The 19,367-nt window shown below is 41.8% G+C and overlaps 1 protein-coding gene across 1 annotated transcript in view; it reads right to left on the reverse strand.

Moving 5' to 3' along the window:
• pgm5 (phosphoglucomutase 5) overlaps positions 1 to 17,991 on the reverse strand; it is a 27,173-nt gene extending 9,182 nt beyond the window's left edge. The window contains exons 1-7 of the mRNA XM_030061160.1: positions 17,389 to 17,991; positions 15,182 to 15,344; positions 14,850 to 14,996; positions 14,211 to 14,336; positions 13,892 to 14,082; positions 12,228 to 12,382; positions 2,925 to 3,040 (exon numbers count right to left, since the gene is read on the reverse strand). Coding sequence (XP_029917020.1) covers positions 2,925 to 3,040; positions 12,228 to 12,382; positions 13,892 to 14,082; positions 14,211 to 14,336; positions 14,850 to 14,996; positions 15,182 to 15,344; positions 17,389 to 17,646 — 1,156 coding nt within the window. The 5' untranslated portion in view covers positions 17,647 to 17,991. The remainder of the gene's footprint in view (positions 1 to 2,924; positions 3,041 to 12,227; positions 12,383 to 13,891; positions 14,083 to 14,210; positions 14,337 to 14,849; positions 14,997 to 15,181; positions 15,345 to 17,388) is intronic.
• Positions 17,992 to 19,367: the final 1,376 nt, after the last annotated feature.

The raw sequence follows: 19,367 nt of genomic DNA on the forward strand, positions 1-19,367 counted from the left end.
ACCGCACACCAGCTCATACCAGCACACTGTGGAAAAAGAGGTTAGGGGGAGCACATACACACACGCACACACACCCACACATACAGATGAGTATTAGTTCACGCCCATAGTTTCATTGGGGAGCTATCAGTCCATTCTCAAAGACAGCTGCACAGTAAAGCTATCTCTTAAAGGGACACCTTGACATTTTAACAATTCAAATATTTTCTGCTCCCACAAGTGCATGAAGCAGAAAATAGACTCAAAATGATGTCAAGATATGTCTATATTTTAAAGTGTATCTATGTTTAATCATTTGAATTGACAGGGAGGGAGTGGGAGAAAACATTATGAATGTATCATATCCTGTCTGCACTATATTATACATAATTCTGCAAAGCTATCGCTTAAAGGGAGACCTTGACAGTTTGAATGTGTTAATAATTTCCCCACAAGGGCTCGGCATGGAAAATAGACTCATATTGAAAATGTCAGGGCATTCCTTTAAGTTATCTTTTATGCTTTGAAGAGAGAGAGGGGCAGTGAGAGAAAACATGATCAAAGTGTCATATCCTGTCGTCATGACATTCTAGGTCATTTTTTAAAAGAGCGCTAAGTAAAGACAGCGAAGTTTCTTCTTTGCATTCTGCTCCTATCATCATGTGTGCAATAGAGTCTCAATACTGCCCTCAACAGTTCTATAGTGCAAATTGCACTCATCTGATGGTAAAATTGCCGGTCATCAGCTCTGTCACTCGAGATGTCAGAATCAAAACTAAGTGACAAAACGGTACGACAAACTGCTAATCAACATAACTCATTCCACACTGACAAAAGACTTTGACTCTTTGCCACATGTGAGATGGACATGATTTAAATATATATTTATATACATTATTTCTTACATGTGAACTATTTTTATGGTTTAAAAATTGCTTGGTGATCCTTTGATGTTGTTGTTCAAGTTGTAAAAAATGAACATGCCCACTCGGTCTGGCTGTATCGGTACACAGCTGTTAGGAAATTAACAGTTGTCGATATTTAATCCTCCCCTTTTTCTCTCCCTTCCTGTCTGTTTCTCTCTCTCTCTCTCTCTCTCTCTCTCCCTCTCTCTCTCTTTTCGACCTCTGTCTTACATCTTCCACACGTACACACACACACACACACACATACACACACACACACAGATAGAGGCGGTCTGCCTAACGCACCTAATAAAACTTACAAATCTAATTTCTCTGTCAACAGAGCAGAACTACAAGATCAGATCACTCTCCATCTGCATCATAAACTCCCTATTTTTATTACAACTTTTTTTTCTGTTCTAATCGGGCCTCCATGATATTGTAGAATAGGGCCAAGATTAGCTCTGCCAGTCCACAACCTGTTAGTGCTGCAGAGACAGCCACAACCACAGCAATTTCCCAGGTGAGCAATGACAGAACAAAGAAGTCCAAAAGTCAGAGTTATAAACATCCCAACCTTTAGGGGGAGACTGAACTTGTAAAGGTATTTAATATCACTTTAAACACTTAACAGAACTGTTTTATACCATTGCGCTGCATTAAAAAGCTCTGAAACTTGGTTTGTGTGTGATGGTATTTACAGTATTTTAATTGCCCAGTTCAATTGGACATGATGCTGTCCCTGTGCGACCAGGTAGAAAATGATCAAAGCAACACCAATAAGACTGCATAGTAAAGTTTGACAGATCCAGTTAAATTAACGCTTACAAATGTTCAGGCTGTGCGTGTTTGACTGAGTAAGTATATGAGAGTTGGTAAAGAGCAAAAGTGGGAGTACAGCCAATATGATTTACTATTCAGGTCTCCCTCTGAGCTTTTGGCCTTAAATGGGTAGACAATGAGTAAACTCCCATGGTCCCATGGTCCTCTCCATGTCTCCATTCCCTCCATTTATCTCCTCCTTGTCAATATCTGTCATATTTAAACTCTCCCAACTCTCTCAACTTCTCCTTTCCTGTCATACCCACTAGCCATTTACATTCCTTTTCTCAGCTTTTTTGCCCCCTGCAATGAAAATTTGTTTTATTAGCAATGAAAGGGATGGTAAATCGAAAAGGTACTAACAACGCAGAGATAAACAGAGAATGAAGACTAAAAAAATACATTGTGAGAAGTAAAAACAGACAAAGTAGGAGATGTAAAGTGACTGACAGAGAAACAGGGAGATGGCCACTGGGAAAGGTAGCAAGCACTAGCAGATGTAGAAGGACAAATGAGACAGCAGACGGGGATTTTAAGCATTTACTTGTGTGTGTGTGTGTGTGTGTGTGTGTGTGTGTGTGTGTTTTGTGCATGCATTGTTTATCATTTCTAATTGTGTGTGTATGTGTGTGTGTGTGTGCGCGTACACATTCATTTGAGAGCAGCTGCCACTGGAGGCCTGCCTGCATGTTGCGGTGATTCAGGGAGCTCCTGTCTCCTTTTATAGCAGAAGAATGGGGATTATTTACACATGCAGCCGGGGTCACAGCCCTCACATCTATTAGACTACTCTGACTGGAGCTACAGGCAGTCAGGATGCACTACTTACAAACCCAGCAGCCTTGAACTGGAGAGACCTAGAATAGGCTGGTGTGTAGTGTGTGTGTGTGTGTGTGTGTGTGTGAGAGAGAGAGAGAGAGAGAGATGGGGAGAGACAAGACAGGGAGTGTGTGCTTGCATGCCTATGTGGATGTTTAACCTTACATTATCCAGGGAAAGTTAACTGAGCATACTCGCTGTTTTCAAGCAAACCCCGGCTTCAAATTCACCTGAGAGCTGCCCAGCACAACTGTCCTCTACTGCTGAGCCACTCCACTGGAGCAAATAGGGATTAAAGTCCTTGCTTAAGGGCACCAGGACAGTTGTTGTTGCCGAAACTGTCTTTACAGGAAGTGCAGGGAAGTGTGAGTGAGCATGGTGCACCAGAGGCAATGCTACCTGTCCCAAAGCTCTCCTCGCCACAGAGGGAACAGCGGCCAGAGTCCATTAGGTTCCCAAAGTATCTCCAACCTGTAGGAGTCTCATACAGTGCCACCTTCATGGCTTTGGCTACCCTAGATACACAGAGGCAGAGAGAGAGAGAGAGAGAGAGAGAGAGAGAGAGAGGGAGAGAGCGAGGGGAGAGACACACACACACATATGTGATTCTCACATATTACACACATATGCTGTTATTATATGTCTTTCTCTCTCTTAAGTGACGCCAGCCTTTCCCAGCATTGATAGAGGGAGAAGCTTACAAACAATCCTCTGACCTTTGAAATAAAGCAAACCAAATGCTGGATGACCAGAATAATCTGCCAACAGCTCATCCAATAACTTAATAAGGCAAAGGCAGCAGGAACAAAGTGAGTTAACCTTTTAGCTGATGTTTGCTTTGAAACTGAGCCATGCACTGACATAGGGAGAAGAGAGGGGGAGAGGAAGAGAGGGAGGAATTGTGTGTGCATGCGTGTGTGTGTGTGTGTGTGTGTGTGTATAAGAGCATGTGGGAGGAGAGGGAGTGTGAAGAAAAGAACAGAGTGGGCATTTGAGATATACAAGAAGAACAGCAAAGAATGGCGGTAAACCCCTCAGTGCAAATCCAGAGACAGGGCTGAAAAGTAACTGCCTGCATATAATGTAATTTCAGTAATCTGATTAGGAAAGCAGCAGTTATTATGGGGGGGAAAAAAACGTATTTGGAGAAGGGAAATCCATTTGGACTGAAAGGCTACAGAGCAAAACATGTTACACATTTTAAAATAATGATGTACAATATTGGGTACTTGTTGTTTATGAAAGGGATCTATGTTAGCTGATGGCATTGCAAACAGCTAGTCTTCCTGAGGTCGACACATAACATAACATAGCAATATGTGTGTATGTGTGTGTGTGTATTCATATACATATATATAGTGATTTGACTGAAGTAACCTGCTGAATTATATTATTAATCACAATGTCAGCCAGTCAGATGTGGAATTTTTGAAGTTACCATCCTGGGCCAGTTTATGGAGATGTTTCACAAACAACAGAGATGATAATCCTCCCACTCTCTACAGATTACTGCTCAGCCACACCTCGTTCAGACCACTGCCTTGATATGTAAACACAATTCCTGGGGCCCATCTAATGAGGTGATGGACAGAATATTCAACCCAACTAAGCTATTGTTGCTTGTAAAGACACAAACAACATGTACTTGTTTGTTTCTCTGTGTTGATGTTGGGCCCCATGAGGAATTCTGAAGCAGCAGTGGGTGTGTGTGTGTGTGTGTGTGTGTGTGTGTGTGTGTGTGTGTGTGTGTGTGTAAGTGTGGGTGGTTTGTCAGTGGTGGTGCACACATCTACACAATCATAACACATATAAATAAAAACCCACGCTGTGCCCAGTACAGCTGTTTATATGAGGATGGGATGAATTACCAAATAAGAGTAAACCAGCTTTATTTCCCCCTGGGGGAGAACGAGCTGGAACGGAAAGCCTGGCATTCCTAAAAGAAAACGGAAACTCTGGCCCTCTGACTAGCTGTTGACGTTTAAAACGGCAAGTCCACAGCCAACACAACCACTGAAAATGACCCTTAGCAAGCTCAGTTTTCAGTTTTCAGTGTCACAGAAGCGTTGGGACAAAGTTGTTGTTGAACCTTATTTTAATAGCTGGGTGAGAATGCGGGGCTTTTCTCAAGTTTAATGGTCACACCAACTGAGTGTAGACTGAAACATAACAACACACACACACACACAGACACACACACACACATACACATAGAGTTACATAGTGAAAAACAAATTACTTTCTATTACTTTCTCGGTTAAGGTCCCATGTTACAGGCTCACTGAGGTCAAGCACTGGACCAAAATGTAAAGCACAGACACTAAATAATACTAAGATGGCTGCTGCAGAGTTTTAAGAGCTCTCTCATGTAAACGGGGATGCCAAAATAAGTGATGCCTACATATGGTATCATTCTAAAGGGATGCTTCACTCGAAAACTACTTTTTCTATATTTTGTATTTATTCACCCTAAGTTGTCATGAATGCCCTCCAAAAAAAGCTGTTTAATCGCATGCTTCATAGAGGGTTCCAAATAACTGCAGTTATTCCTTAAACAATGGAGTTGTTCTGTGATTTTGACAAGTAGCTGCATAAACAATATGAAAACATAAGTTTTAAATCCTCAGACTCTTGGTGTAGCAACTAAATGACTCAAGAGGAAGTTTTGTTGTAGCCAATGAGTAAACAGGACTCCTGGCCAATGAACGAACTGAAGGCAGGTCTTCAGTTTGGTGAAAATGCAGGCCAATCACACATGATAACATTTGTTTTAGTATTTGAAATGGATGTTTTAGTACTGATTTTGCTGCTGACTGACAAAATCGCCAATCAACTCCATTCTAACAGAAAAGGATAGTTTTTGTTCTCGGCAAGGCATGCAATTAAAAACTATTTTTTTCAGGGATTCAAGATACAGATACAATAAATCAGGGTGAATTATTCCTTTACGTGCCCATCCAAACCATTCCAGAGGTTTCACTCGAACAGGAATGTCCTTTCTATTCATTGCAGTTTTGAGGTAGAACCACAAACCACCATGGAGAATTTTCATGCCCCTATCTCAAACCTCTTTTTGATGCAGCTGTAAGGACTGCAAAAATAAAACAGATCTGAACATTTGATGACTTTTTACATGCTGATCAATCTCTAACATTTATCATTTGTCTTTTAAAATTTGTTGAAGTTAATCTGGCTCCCTCTACACATGTAACTGGTGAGTAGACTTAGGCGAAAAACCACAAGAGGTCCTTGATCATACACTCATAACTGTGTACAAAAATATGAGGATGGAAAGCCCAGTGCTATGCAAGATAGGTTGCGCACAAATACACACACACACACACACACACACACACGGATACACAGACGACCAAACGCTATATCCCCTTCAGGCTGCTGCAGGGCGGAGATAATCACTAAAAGGTGGCCAAGAGAACATGATTACAAATTGAGATCACTATCTCTATGTGTACTTCTATGAATATTAACTTCAGTGTATGTGTTTGAATAACACATTCCAACAAATATACTGTTTCAGGTCAGGCGAGCCCTGAGCCTCTCTATTCACAAGCTTTGTCATAACCAAAAAATTTTGGCTGATGACACAAGACACAAGAGACACAAGGAATAAACTTGGACGGTTCCTATTTAGGGCTGTAATCTCCCAGAGTGTAAGTGGGAACTCTCTGAGTATGAGTTCCTATGAGATGATCCATTTTCTCACCTAAGGATTGCCACTGAATTGGTATATGTGGATGAGTGATCAAATCTATTGCAACTCAAATCAAATGCAATTTTTTAAAGGCTCAGTTTGATCTAACACTGTCACCTTATGCCTGGCTTTTTTCATTGAAACTGATTGGAATGAAGTGATTTTTTTTTTTTTTGGCTCTAAAATGTATTGTCTAACATTTTGATGTGTCAATTTGTGTCACATTTTTCTAAATACCAAGTTAAAATAAAGCTTTATTTGAAGTTATGACTAGTCTATGTTCCTATGACTTGTAGCCGTACTATATATCAACAAGCCCAAAATTTTCTTGGGTCGAGTAAGGGGATGATTGTGCTGTATCATACTACAGTTTGGCCTCTACTTATAACTGTTAAGTCGCTTGCTGCTGAGGACGCAGCACTGAGGAAGTCTTATCCATCATCGCCCTGTTTTTATCATGCACAGGCACCACGGGCTTTACCAAACCATTTCTCTTGAGGGTCGCACAACACTGCAGCAATAAATGCAGCAAGCACGTAAAGAACTTCTTTCATCTACAAGTGTTAAGATGGAACGAAATCAAAATCAGCAGAGAGAGATAGAGCGGGTCTCAGCTCTGAATGCTGTGACCAGAGGAGTGAAGGGCAGACGGAGATTTCTAAACAGGTGCTGGTCGCCTCTGCACCATTCTCACTCTGGGTTTAAAGCTTGGGAACACAAACTGATGCAGACGCAGCAACCATACAACTGCAAAGACCCTGAGCACCACACGCACACAGACACAGACACACACACACACACACACACACATGCACATACTATCCAAATATCTTGTTCTTGATTTTAATCCTATCTCACTCTCTCGCACAGACATGTTCATGCAACAGTAAAATGATAAGGAGTAATGTGACGGATGAGACCTCATGATATCAGGGAAATGAAATACCACCAGCTTTTGGCCTTGGCCTGATATTTTACCAAACATAAGAGCCACTACCCTTTCTCTCTCATCGCCTCTCCCACTGAAGAGAGCTTTCCCTGGACTTAAAAGCTTTAGGTTGGCATTCAGACAAAAAAAGACAGACCACAGCATATAGCTTTACTAGCGCCTGGCATTTGAGTTCTGCTTGACCTGAACCAGAAACCCAGAGTGATCTCAGGGCCTAACAGATTTTTCTGACCTAAGCTGGACCACACAGACATTTGATATTTTTAAAACTACCCAGCTAACAGAACTGATGTTGCTGCCAGACTTTGTCCATAATGTGCCAAAATGAAAGATGAGGAATTGTCTCTAGCTGTTTATAGCTGCAACCTGCATCATTTTGTGAAACAGGGACTAAAATATTTTGTTTTGTTTTGTTTTTTTGTTTTTTTTGGACCTATTGTGTGATTAGTTGATCAGTAATGAGATGTTGTTGTTTTTTTTTTTTTTTACCCTTGCAAAGGTATTTAAGTTTCATGGTTTTATTATTCTGTAATCCTGAAGAAGGCAAATTGCTTTCTGATTTCAAATAAAGGATTCCCATCAACTCCCAACAGTAGATGCACTTTTTTTCCCTACTCTGTCTTTGACATCAGCTCTGTGCCATTCCCAAAGCTGTTAAATAAAAACTTATTCCATCCTATAATACCATTTTAGAAAAACATTGTGCTTGTTTGGGTTTGACAATGAACTTGGCCACCTCCTGCATGTAGACATCTATCAAATGTAACAACATTTAAGTCTGGTGATGGTTTTTCTTAGCAGTATTTTGAGCCTGCGCTTTACTTAAATTTGGCCATGGATATGGAAACTTATGCACAACCCTGCTCTAACTCTTTGAGTCCACTATGGTCCTGTTGGGATAAAGCACAATGCTGAGTTTAAACAGATGCAGGCTAACATCCATCACATTCTATATGCAGATATGTATTGTTTTTCATGGCAGTTCATCACATTGTAATGAAGTGTAATCTATAGAGCTGTGCACTTGGATACAAACTGTTGCCATCGTCTAAACTAGACCCTAAACAATCCAAACTGTAACCTTAATAATTTCAAAACAGGATTAAAACCCAAGTGCCCCCTGAGCAGTGCAAAAATAATGGTAGAAAACAAGCCCATAGAAAGAGGTCCAATCCAGCTCCTTCAGTGTCTGAAACAACAATCTGATACTGATACTGATATTTTGCTCTTTTTTTTTCTTTTTTTTTTTTGACTTATTTCAATTCCTTCTCCTTTTTTGTATTGCTGCTACATTTCAACAACCAACCCATTTTCTCAGTTTTTGTCTTGGCTTCCCAGTCATAATGAACATCCTCGCTTGTCGACCACATCAGCAGATTTAAACCACAAACACAGATTTGACACCTTCGGGAAACCCAGAGGGAATACTGAATTTAAAATGTGGTTTATCAAGCTTACATTTACATTTTTTTATTGAACTTATTATAACATAGGATAATTAGTTCAGGAATTATGCATGACTGATATGTATTTTTTTTAAATTAACATTTTAAATTATCTCACGTACACCCTGCAGTACTCCAACATACCACGCATGCCCATTTGAGAATCACTGTGTTAGACCCTAACCACAATCTGGCCCTCACCAAAATCAGACCCTAAATAATTCTTAAAATAGGCCCAAACTAATCCACTAATCCAGATTCTAGCATTTCTGATTGTTTGTGTCTTTTTCTGTTTGTTTATCCATCAAGATATCAGTTCAGATAGAACCATGAGAAAAATACCACAATACTCAGGGGAAGGGGGGCAAAAGATGAAAATGAGTCCAAACTAAGAATGCTCTGTAATGGCTGTGTCCACTGGGAGACTATTGTGTGTTATAAGGGATTAGACACTGGCAGCCATGCTGGATGCTGCAGTCTTCTTGTTTGCCGTGTTCATTTCACTGACCGACCATACAGCCATTAAAACCCCTAAACTACAAAGCACAGCTACAGTGACATTGATCACTCTATTCCGCACTGCACATCAATGCCTCAAAACAAGAAACCATTTCTTGTATTTCTTCTGGTACATCCTGGTAACAGGCACAACAGTGGCTCAACCTAACCTCTCCTCACACCCTCCCATCCCTGGAGAGGCTAAAGGAGAGGCAGATGTTTCCTCTCCCAAGTTCCCCTCCCACCTTCTCTTCCTCTGACCTCTCCCTCCCTCCATCGGCCTGGTCCTGCCCTTACTGCCAGCCCTCACTTTTGTGCATAGAGAAGAAGGCACGCACACACACACACACACACACACATACACACACGAACACACATGCGACACAAAAAGCCAGTCATACACACTATGTCCACGCAAGAGTAAAGGATTTATCGCCTGTGTGTTGTGCTATTGCCGAACTGTGGTCCAAATCAATTTCCTGCACAACAAAACACAGCCTCTGCTCATCTGGACACATGGACTCTCTTTCTCTCTTTCTATCTCTTTGTATCTCTCCATTCGTCTTTCCAGACACACACACACATACACATAGACGAGCATGATCATACAAACGCAATATCAAATTCATCTCAGCTTTATATCCCAAGATTGATTGTACATAAACACACAGCAGGGAGAATAGCTCAGTCTAAACACTCGGCATGCAGACAGACACACACACTCACACAGGCTACTCGCTCTCCTAAAAAGGCCTACACTTGGGTCTATTCCAGGATCCGACACCACACTACTAAGTACCTCAACACTCCCTGGACCGTGTCTCAGACATGCAGATACGTTCCCTGTCCAGTGACAGCACAGCAGTGCTATAGTGGTAACAGAAGTGGTGGCTACAACGCTAAGGAGTTGAACAAAGTGACCCTACCCTGCAATACTGTCAGTAACTACCAAAGGGTGCAGAGAAAGAGGTAGGTGTATTATGCACAACTCCACATACCCTCAAGTACGCTGGTGAACCAGGGTATAACAGGGAAAGCAGTGACAGTCTTACGTAACACAATTTATTTCTGCTACACAGAAACACTGAACAGCACAGCGCTCTGAGCAAGGACAGACAGCCAAGATCATGGCATTATCTGTGGTGAAGGTATTAAATTTGAAACACATCATGGGCAATCCTATTTTTCAGCAGATTGCACAACCAAGCTCCAGTTTCTAGGAAATTAAATCCATTATGTCATCAATACAACAAAAAGGCAAATGCTGAGAAAGTAGAGACGGAGAGAGAAAAAAAGCCAAGAGCAAATATTGCGTATAGCCTATGAAAATGTATGGGCCATGTCATTCAATTGTGTGTGTATGTGTGTGTGTGTGTGTGTGTGTGTAGTGTATGAGAGTTCTATTTCTTAGGGTAGCGTTGAAAGTCATGGCAATCATCTCCAAAGTCCCATTTTGTGTGTGTGTGTGTCTGTGTGTGTGTGTGTGTGTGTGTGTGTGTGTGCTGGGGGTGTGGGAGGTGAAGACAAAACTGAGGCAATTCATTTGGAGCAAACATGAGGATTTAAAATCATAAGACCCAGCCTTGGGCGAGGATCAGTTGAGACACAAGTGTATGAATGGTTTCTAATCCACATGTGTGTGCGTACATGCAAGCGCAGAAATCAGATCTGAGTGTGTCAAAGTGTCCGTTGCAAGTAAAGATGACCATATTCTGTGATGTCACATTCCATTTCACATATCTCAGCATCACTTGTCCCCTACAACAGTGACACCCAGAGAGATCAGAACTGGAAGTGAGGTCACTTCCTAAATGTCTGCCAGCACTAACACATATTCCAGCATACACACACACACAAAGAAAGAAAGAGAAATCTGCGTATGGACACACAAATACCCTTCCATCACTGTGCGCACAAAGACACCAACATAAACCCTCACACACACACTAATGCACACACATCCATGCACAGACAACCTTCTACATATTAAAGAGAGCATTGCCGGGTCAAAGTGAGACTATAACAAAAAAGGCATTCGTTAAAACACACCTTTTACAGTTGCCAGGTATGTTGCATCCCCTAAAGTGTTTTTTTTTTTTTTTTTACAAATCAAAAAAGACAGCTTGATATTGTCATTGCTCGATAATCATTCATTAGACAAAAGATGATACATGGCTTTCATAGAGACTAGGCATAGTCACACATAATATGTTTACTTGCACGCTAATTTGTCCTGGAATTGATGAGGGCTACACTCTGGTTATTGAAACTGTCATGTAAGCATCTGTATCTTGTTATCCTAACTGGTGTAGATAATAGGCTTCTCTGTGTTTTCAAGGTCACCTGTCGCAGACAGTAAAGAAGAGGTGCTTGGAAAGCTTGTCTTATATCAGTTCCTTTAGACCTACAGACCAGATATAAAATTAGTCTGTGTAAGCTGGGTTGTTGGAGAACTGCATTACTTCAAACCATGTAGATGCTGTAAATGAAATACTGCTTTAAAGAGGCATACACACCATTAACATATGCACAAATAAACATCATTAGTTCATTCACAGCTTTATACTGCACATATACGATCTGGACTGATGCCAGTTAATCTGCTCTGTTCAGTCAAAGTGTTAAACGACACATTCCCCATCAGCAGCTTTCTGCTGAACCCCCGCTGGGGTGTTGCTCACAGATCCCTCCTTCTGGAACAATGTTAATGTAGATGACTTTAGCTGTGATCACATCCTCTCACTCAGCACCTAATGCTCTGCTATAGTCTTACATAACAGGCAATATTTTTAGGCTGTGAGTAAAAGTTTGTGTGTGTGGGAGGGATGGGAGGGTGTGTGTGTGTGTGTGTGTGTGTGTGTGTGTGTGTGTGTGTGTGTGTGCGTGCGCGTGGGTGGGTGGGTGTATGTGATCTCACAGTGTTATTCATAGCGGGTGAGTCTTCATTTGACAGCGTCCTCCCTCTCCAGAGAATGGGCTGGGGCATGTATTTGTAGAAACAGGTCAAGGGGGACAAGAGTAAGAAAAGCCCTTTAGTCCTACTGAGTGCCTATGTTTCCGTGTGTGTGTGTGTGTGTGTGTGTGTGTGTGTGTCCTACCTGTCGAGGGCAGTGCTGGTAGCCATACTCCTGGCAAAGCCCCTGAGGCCGTGCTGTCTGAAGTAGGGGATGGTGGAGAGGTTGGCAGCCATGATGGCCACAGAATCTGATGGGTTCACAAAGAAGCCATTTTCTCCGAGGATCATGTATCGGTCCTGACAATGCAACAACAGCATACAGCACACTGTCATCAATAAACCAGCCATTAGTTTCATATGTAATCTGCTCAGGCTGATGCAACAAGTAAATCAGTGTGGAGAGAAAAACAAATATGTTGATAAATTCAACATTAGAGGAGGTATTGAATAAAGTATTCTGCTAAAAGGCACTTAAATATAACTTTTCGAGCATTTTTGAAGGGGGCAACAATACAGCACGTTTGGGCACTTCATCCATTTGGTTGCCGCCTCCATATCTCTTCTTCGAGATCCCATTCACATTCAGTGAGGATGAGCGTGCATTAGCCTGAGTTAATAAGCAGTAGCAACAAATAACTGGACAAGTAAACATTCCTGGCAATTATCTCAATTACAATTGAGACTGAAAATATCACTCATTGTATAATACTGATCCATAGAGAAACATTATGTTCACTAAAATTACAGTCATGAGCACTAATAGCTGGGAAGATACCGATCCTTGTGGGAGAAACAGAGCAAAACATGTATGACATAATTCTCCTGATGCTAAGCTAATTTAGTCAGCCAGTGTGTGTGTGTGTGTGTGTGTGTGTGTGTGTGTGTGTGTGCGCGTGTACATGAGTGCGTACAGTATAAATGACTCTGGGAGACACTGTGGAAAAAGTGAGCTGCCTGCTCAGAGAGATACAGTATTAACCAGCCCCCTATTGACTCACTTCTTGTTATCAACCGGCAAATAAAACTGAACCAAAAACAAACAGAGCTCTCCAGGCTGTGTATGGTGCTGACATCTACGACTGGAGTTTAGATTAATCAGAGCAACTCTTTATCAGTGATTGAATGGCTTATGGATGAATAAATGAATGAACTAATGCCATGCCAAATCTCTACAATATCTATGACCAACTAAAATATCTCTTGGCGAGCACTGCAAAGTCTCTGGGCTCCATTAGATTTCACAATGTCATGTGCATGACAGTCAGTCCCTCCCATCATCTTAAATCTGCTAAAAGTAGCATTTTAAAATTGAAAAAAAAAAAAAAAGAAAAAACATTTTGGAGGCATGTACAAAGGACGCCGTCTCACACTGACCAACCTCTATCAACCTCTACATTACACAGTGCATTTTACATTGTGTGCTGCCAAGTTGATTTCCTACAAAGTCTGCTGTCCTGTTGTACAGTACAAAGGCAGATTACTTTGCAGGACAAAATCTGAATTGGGTTGAAACACAAACAATGCTAAAGCCGACAGTGTTTCTTTTCAGATTGTGTAACATGTGAAGTCTGTGAAAGAAAAAAAAACCTTCTGAAATATTTGACCTGTTCAGTGAAATAAAAGAGAAAACACTGGACCAAAAGACTTGGAAGCAATGGGGTTTACGGGAGGTGTGGCCTTTTGAGGTTGCCAATCATCTCAACCATGGTCTCATGTATTAACAAGGTATCACCATGAATTTGATGGTGATATATTGAGGTTTAAAATGCTACATGAAAAGTGTCACTTGTACGATGGATGTCTTACCCCATCCGCGTCAAATGCAGCTCCAAAACCAAACTCCCCTCCTTTCATGGCATCCACCAGCGGTGTGGCGTAAACCAGGTTGGGCTCAGGAGGTCGGCCACCAAAATCCTCAAGAGGGACACAGTTTACTGCAGAATTAGCGGGGGCCCCCAGCTCATCACACAGGATCCTACGTACATAGGGGCCCATCACTGTGGCACAACATGAGGGAAGAAGAGAAGAGAAGAGAAGAGAAGAGAAGAGAAGAGAAGGGAAAAGATATAAATGAAATTGAACATATGAGAAGAGCATTGGTGCTATATATTGGACATTATCTCACCTCCGTTCATGGCATCTATGCGTATCTTGAGCTGATCTGGTCCTGTGAGGAGACTTTTTATGGAGCTGAAGTCAAAGATACTTCGCAGCAATTGGAGATACACCTCTACTGAGTCCACAATCTCCACTGGAAACACAGAGAGGAGACATCGGTGCTGGATGGCAAAATGGTTGTTTGAGTGTGTGCATGCATGTGTGTGAGAGGAAGAAAGCAAACACCACAGTGTTTCCAGTACAACCACCTCTGTGTTTAAACTATGAATAAAGAAAACTTTTTCAACAACCTATACAGAGACTAAAATAATCCCTTGTGACCAACTTATGTCCTATGATCTCCTGTCAGGAGACCATGGTTGGACAAAACCAGCTTTCTTTAAAGCGTAGACCAGAATAGCCTTAACATTTTGGATTTCAGATGGCTATTTTTCTTCATTTCAGACTTATCACATTGTAGTTGAAAGCCTCCCTGAAGAACAAATGGAGAATTTTCTCTTGCATGATGCAACAAGCATGAAACTAAAAATCATTTGAAATGCATGTGACTGTGACACTTGTCATAATGCAGCACTTTTTTTTTATCTTTCACCTGGTTAGATCACGTTAAAAAATACACAGACAGAAAGATAGATGGACAGACTACCTCTGAAAGGTTTGAACTTGTTCTCCAAGTCAAAATCATGTCGTCCCAGCCTGGAGAGGTCAATGCGGAGGTCCGGGCAAATGGCATACTCTTCGAGCGTCCGGCTCACCTGGTGGATCCTCTCCATGACCGTGTCTGGAGACGGGCCTAGCAGACAAAAAGTAGAAACAGTAATACTCTAAAAACTTAACTGACAGTGGAACTGATGTAAGCCCTATCAAAAATATCCTTGACTTCATGGACAGTCTCAAATCTCTACCTTTTGCTTCAAACAGCCTTAAAAAGAGGGGGCCAAAGCAGGAATCACAAAGAATCCATCCCTCAGTCCTCACCTCCATTTGCCACATTGAACTTGACCCCAAAGTCTCCACCTGGGCCTCCGGGATTGTGACTTGCTGTGAGGATGATTCCACCGATGGCCTTGATCTTCCTGATGATGCAGGAAACAGCGGGGGTGGACAGGAGGCCATTGTGGCCGATTACCAGACGGCCAATCTGCACAACAATTTGAGATGAATGTCACTCCAAGTACATAACGCTTTCTGTTAAATTGAAGTTGCCTCATGGATTGAAATCACTAGTATACTCTATACTATGTTTAAACCGGGCAGTCTCCTAATGTGAAAGTCTGTAAATGGGTAAAAAGAAGGGTTACACAGAAAAAGAGTTGTGTGAGAAAGCACTCTCAGTAAACAATCTCTAGGCAAATTAAGCAGAAAAATAATCTCAGGCAATGTTTCTCAAACTGACTGGGAAACAAATGGGCAAAAGTTTGTTTGGACACTGGGCTGAAAAAGTTTAAGAACCCATCAGTCTTTGGGACAGAAAACAAAACCGGCTCAAAGCATCTCATCATTTGAGAGGTGACAAATTGACAGGCCACTTTAAAAAGCAAGTGATATGCCCCAACAGACTGCCTAAATACCAGAGCTGTCTTCTCTATTTATAATTTTTATTCCACTTAGAAAGTGGTAATACATCAGCATCCCATAATTCCGGCCTTGTATATCAGCTATTCTAAATAAAAGTGTCCTCACTGGAGAGGAATTCAGTCTCCTTACGTCTGTGTATCCTCCTAACATCAGCCATGTTGCATGTCTGTGTGTGAGTAAAAACAAGTAATTTACTGGTCATTCATTAAGTATGCTTGAATAAGCTATGCAATAAGTTACACTAAGTATAATACTAAGTATATGGTTTACTGTGTTTCCTTCTGTGTGTAGATTTTATTCAGTTGCCAGATTAAAAAGGATAGTGAGTGTTTTATTCATCCGCAAGTGTTGCCTTTATCCTGATTTCTGGTTCGATGCCACATGACAGGGTATCCCCGACGCCTCTAGTTTGGCCTGGAAGAGATGGAAGAGGCAGAGGGGGACGTGCGGAGGCAGGAAAGTAGAGCAGGATGGATGGAAGTGCCGATAAGGCAGACAGCAAGAGACATTTGGCTGGCCCAGCAGAAAAAAAATGGACTGATCTTAAAAACAAATTATATTCCCCTCAGATCTTCCTTTGGACCCTGCCCAAACCCATCACAAAGATCTGAGAACAGTCTTTTTCTGAGAGCTGTGGGGATTTTTCTGTTTTCTCCATCCTTCTTTCTTCCAATTTTAATTTATCTGCTGCTCAGACTAATTTAGCCAAACTTTGTGAGTGGTGATAAGTTCATAACTGGCTTTCTGTGCCAGTGGTTTTTACTTTTATCCAATCTTGAATTTGCACGTTATTATGCGTGTGAGTCAAAGTTGCATGTGCAGTCCTGGACTGTCAGCCAGGATTATGATGAAGCTGCGATGTGATCAATATGTGAATTTCGTCATCATAATCATCACCATTAACATCTGTTTTTACACTTGTTTAATCATCATCATTTGGCCCATTGTGTAGTCTTTGATCATCACCACCATTAAAGGGACTAGTGTAAAGCTAGAGCTAGTGACAGCTTGACAGCTCACACGACTTTATTTACTTATTTATTTACTTATTTAGAGATCCTGAATCGCAACTGCCCCAATATGACTATCTTGATTACTATTTATAATGATAAATAGGCCATTTACAAGATCAAAAATGGACTTGAACTTATATGACAACACCTGATGGTAAGTTGAACCATCAGCTATAATGTAATGAATTTAAATTTAAATTTTAATATTACCAGTTGGTTAGAAGGAGCTTTATACTGAAACTGAAACTTAACTCCCATTCCCTGATTTGTTTTCCTCCACTTCCTCTCACACTAAACTGGCTTAGATGAAAAATGGGTGGAAGTAGAATATAGTTCCACTTTAATTTTTTCGAGCAAAAACAGCATTGGACCTCAAAGCTTTTTGTTAATTTCTAACAGACAAACATGTTATTTGCCTGCTGTGTTATGTGTTATTACATCTGAAGATTCAGAAACGATGAGAGCGCCAGTTTTGAGGATGTAATTGAAAAGTAACGAAGTGAGTCATGTAACGACTTACTTCTCTCGCCCCTAAATTAGCCTGATAAGTAACATCATCACATTTTGGGCTGACTCGCCGCCCTCTCTGCTTACCCCGTTGGCAGCCGCCATCTGCACTATCACCTCGGTGGCGGCACGGCTGAAGTAGCGGCCGTCGCTGCCCACCACCATGGTGCAGCCCTGTCGGTCCCGCAGGTCGATGGAGGATAACACACTCTGGATGTAGTTCTGCAGGTAGTTCTTCTTCCCCTCAAACACCGCCGTCTTCCTCCGCAGACCATTGGTACCGGGCCGCTGGTCGTCGAAAGGGGTGGTTTGGACCGTCACCACCGGGATAGGGTTCGTCTCCATCCTCCTCAAATCCCAACGGAGGACGCAGGAGATGCAGCCAACCTACCAAGTCCCCTGATCACGCCTCGAGTGAGGAGCCGAGCATAGAGCAGTCTAGGAGTAAAGAAGGACCTTGACAGCCAGGTGAAGCTGTGACTGTGACAGTGCTCTTCCCCGCCGAGGAGAAGGGCTCTTATCCAATGACAGCACTCCCACACTGGGGTAAGTTGGCTACCCTGAAGAGAAACACCCAGTCAACAGTTTTTTTTCTCACCCTGTCACCTTGTGCTCCTGCACTATGGGCCAAGACAGCTGTAGCCTACAATACTTATGACTACAGTATATTCAGCAAAACTCTGCTCTGCCTTTGGACAACTCCCTCTTCTCCTAATAAGCCTGGACAACTGCATGCCAAAAAGAAAAAAAAATCAGGGAGGGCCAAAATCTCTCAGGCCTACAATCAGCTGCGCCTCGGGCCAAAAATAGACCGCTGACTGCTGAGGGAATTGTGTCGGGTCCGATCTGCAACCCGACACTTCTTGTGTCTGACCTGTCCACACTCCCCCCGTTATGAAGCCATATGCCGTGACAGTGTCTGCCGGTTCCTCTCATTAACGACCAGTGTCACCATAGTTTTGTATACGCATGGTTTGAAGAGGGAAAATGGGATCCTGTTCTTTGGCATCATTATTGGGGCCTAACTAGGCTGTCTGTTAAATGCCATGGCAATGCACCAAACAAAACCTCACCATGTCAATCAGACAGGGATGTTTGTTTTCAGTTTCCACGCATTCTGTGTCATCTGCAATGCATCTCGTTCTCTCCATGTGAGGGCTAGTGCATGGATAGACTCTCCTTGCTCCTAAATTTGCACACTACACTGCAGGCTAACTTGTGCTTTTTACCCATCTGCAGTTTTGATCTTTTAACCCAAACTCAGATTTTGTTAGTTGTGCCGTTTAAACCCATTTACCGATTTTTAATTTGCCGTGATTTGTGCTATCCGTGCTCTTCTGTCGCACTGGAAAGCCGTGCATGTTGCAGGGATCGGACATGTGACTCTGGCACACGGTCACTCCGAGCCCTAAAAGCCTTGACGCACATCTTATTGTCAGTACGGCCAAAAAGTTAATCAACAGTGCGCCCTTGAGGCACGGCTGAAGAACTGAACTTTTTTCTTTTCAGAGTGGCCCTGGAAAGAGTTTGCAAGAGTCTTACAGCCATCCCTTCCAGCATCAACAGTAACTTTTAATGATTCGCTAACACATGTACTCGTTTTTCTAGTCAACTTTTTAAATTTTAGTTTTCACTGCCAGTGAATGAAATGGACAGGAGCGGTAAGGGTGGGATTTGAATTCTAATGCAGACTTTTTACGTTTTCTGATCACCTGAAGAGCACTAAATGGAAATATTCAAACAACAACAAACTAAAAAAAAATCTGTTAGACGTTATTAATAATCTTGAATGGGTAAAGCCCGAGTACCTTCAACGGAGTTATAAGTGACCCATATTAATAAGGTGGAAATTAATTGAAAGGTTTATTAAATTACTATAGGTTTATTATTATTATTATTATTATTATTATTATTATTATTACTATTCCTGTGGCATGGAAATAGAAATGCGTGATACGTGTAAGCCCGTGTTTGGGAAGAAAACGCCTCCAACTCTGTTAGTCGTGAATTTTTAGGCTACATTGAAAAGAATTAATTGTTACAGATGATATTTCTATATTAATTAT

This window comes from Myripristis murdjan, chromosome 9 (assembly GCF_902150065.1).
Source record: "Myripristis murdjan chromosome 9, fMyrMur1.1, whole genome shotgun sequence".
NCBI classification, from domain to species: Eukaryota; Metazoa; Chordata; class Actinopteri; order Holocentriformes; family Holocentridae; genus Myripristis; species Myripristis murdjan.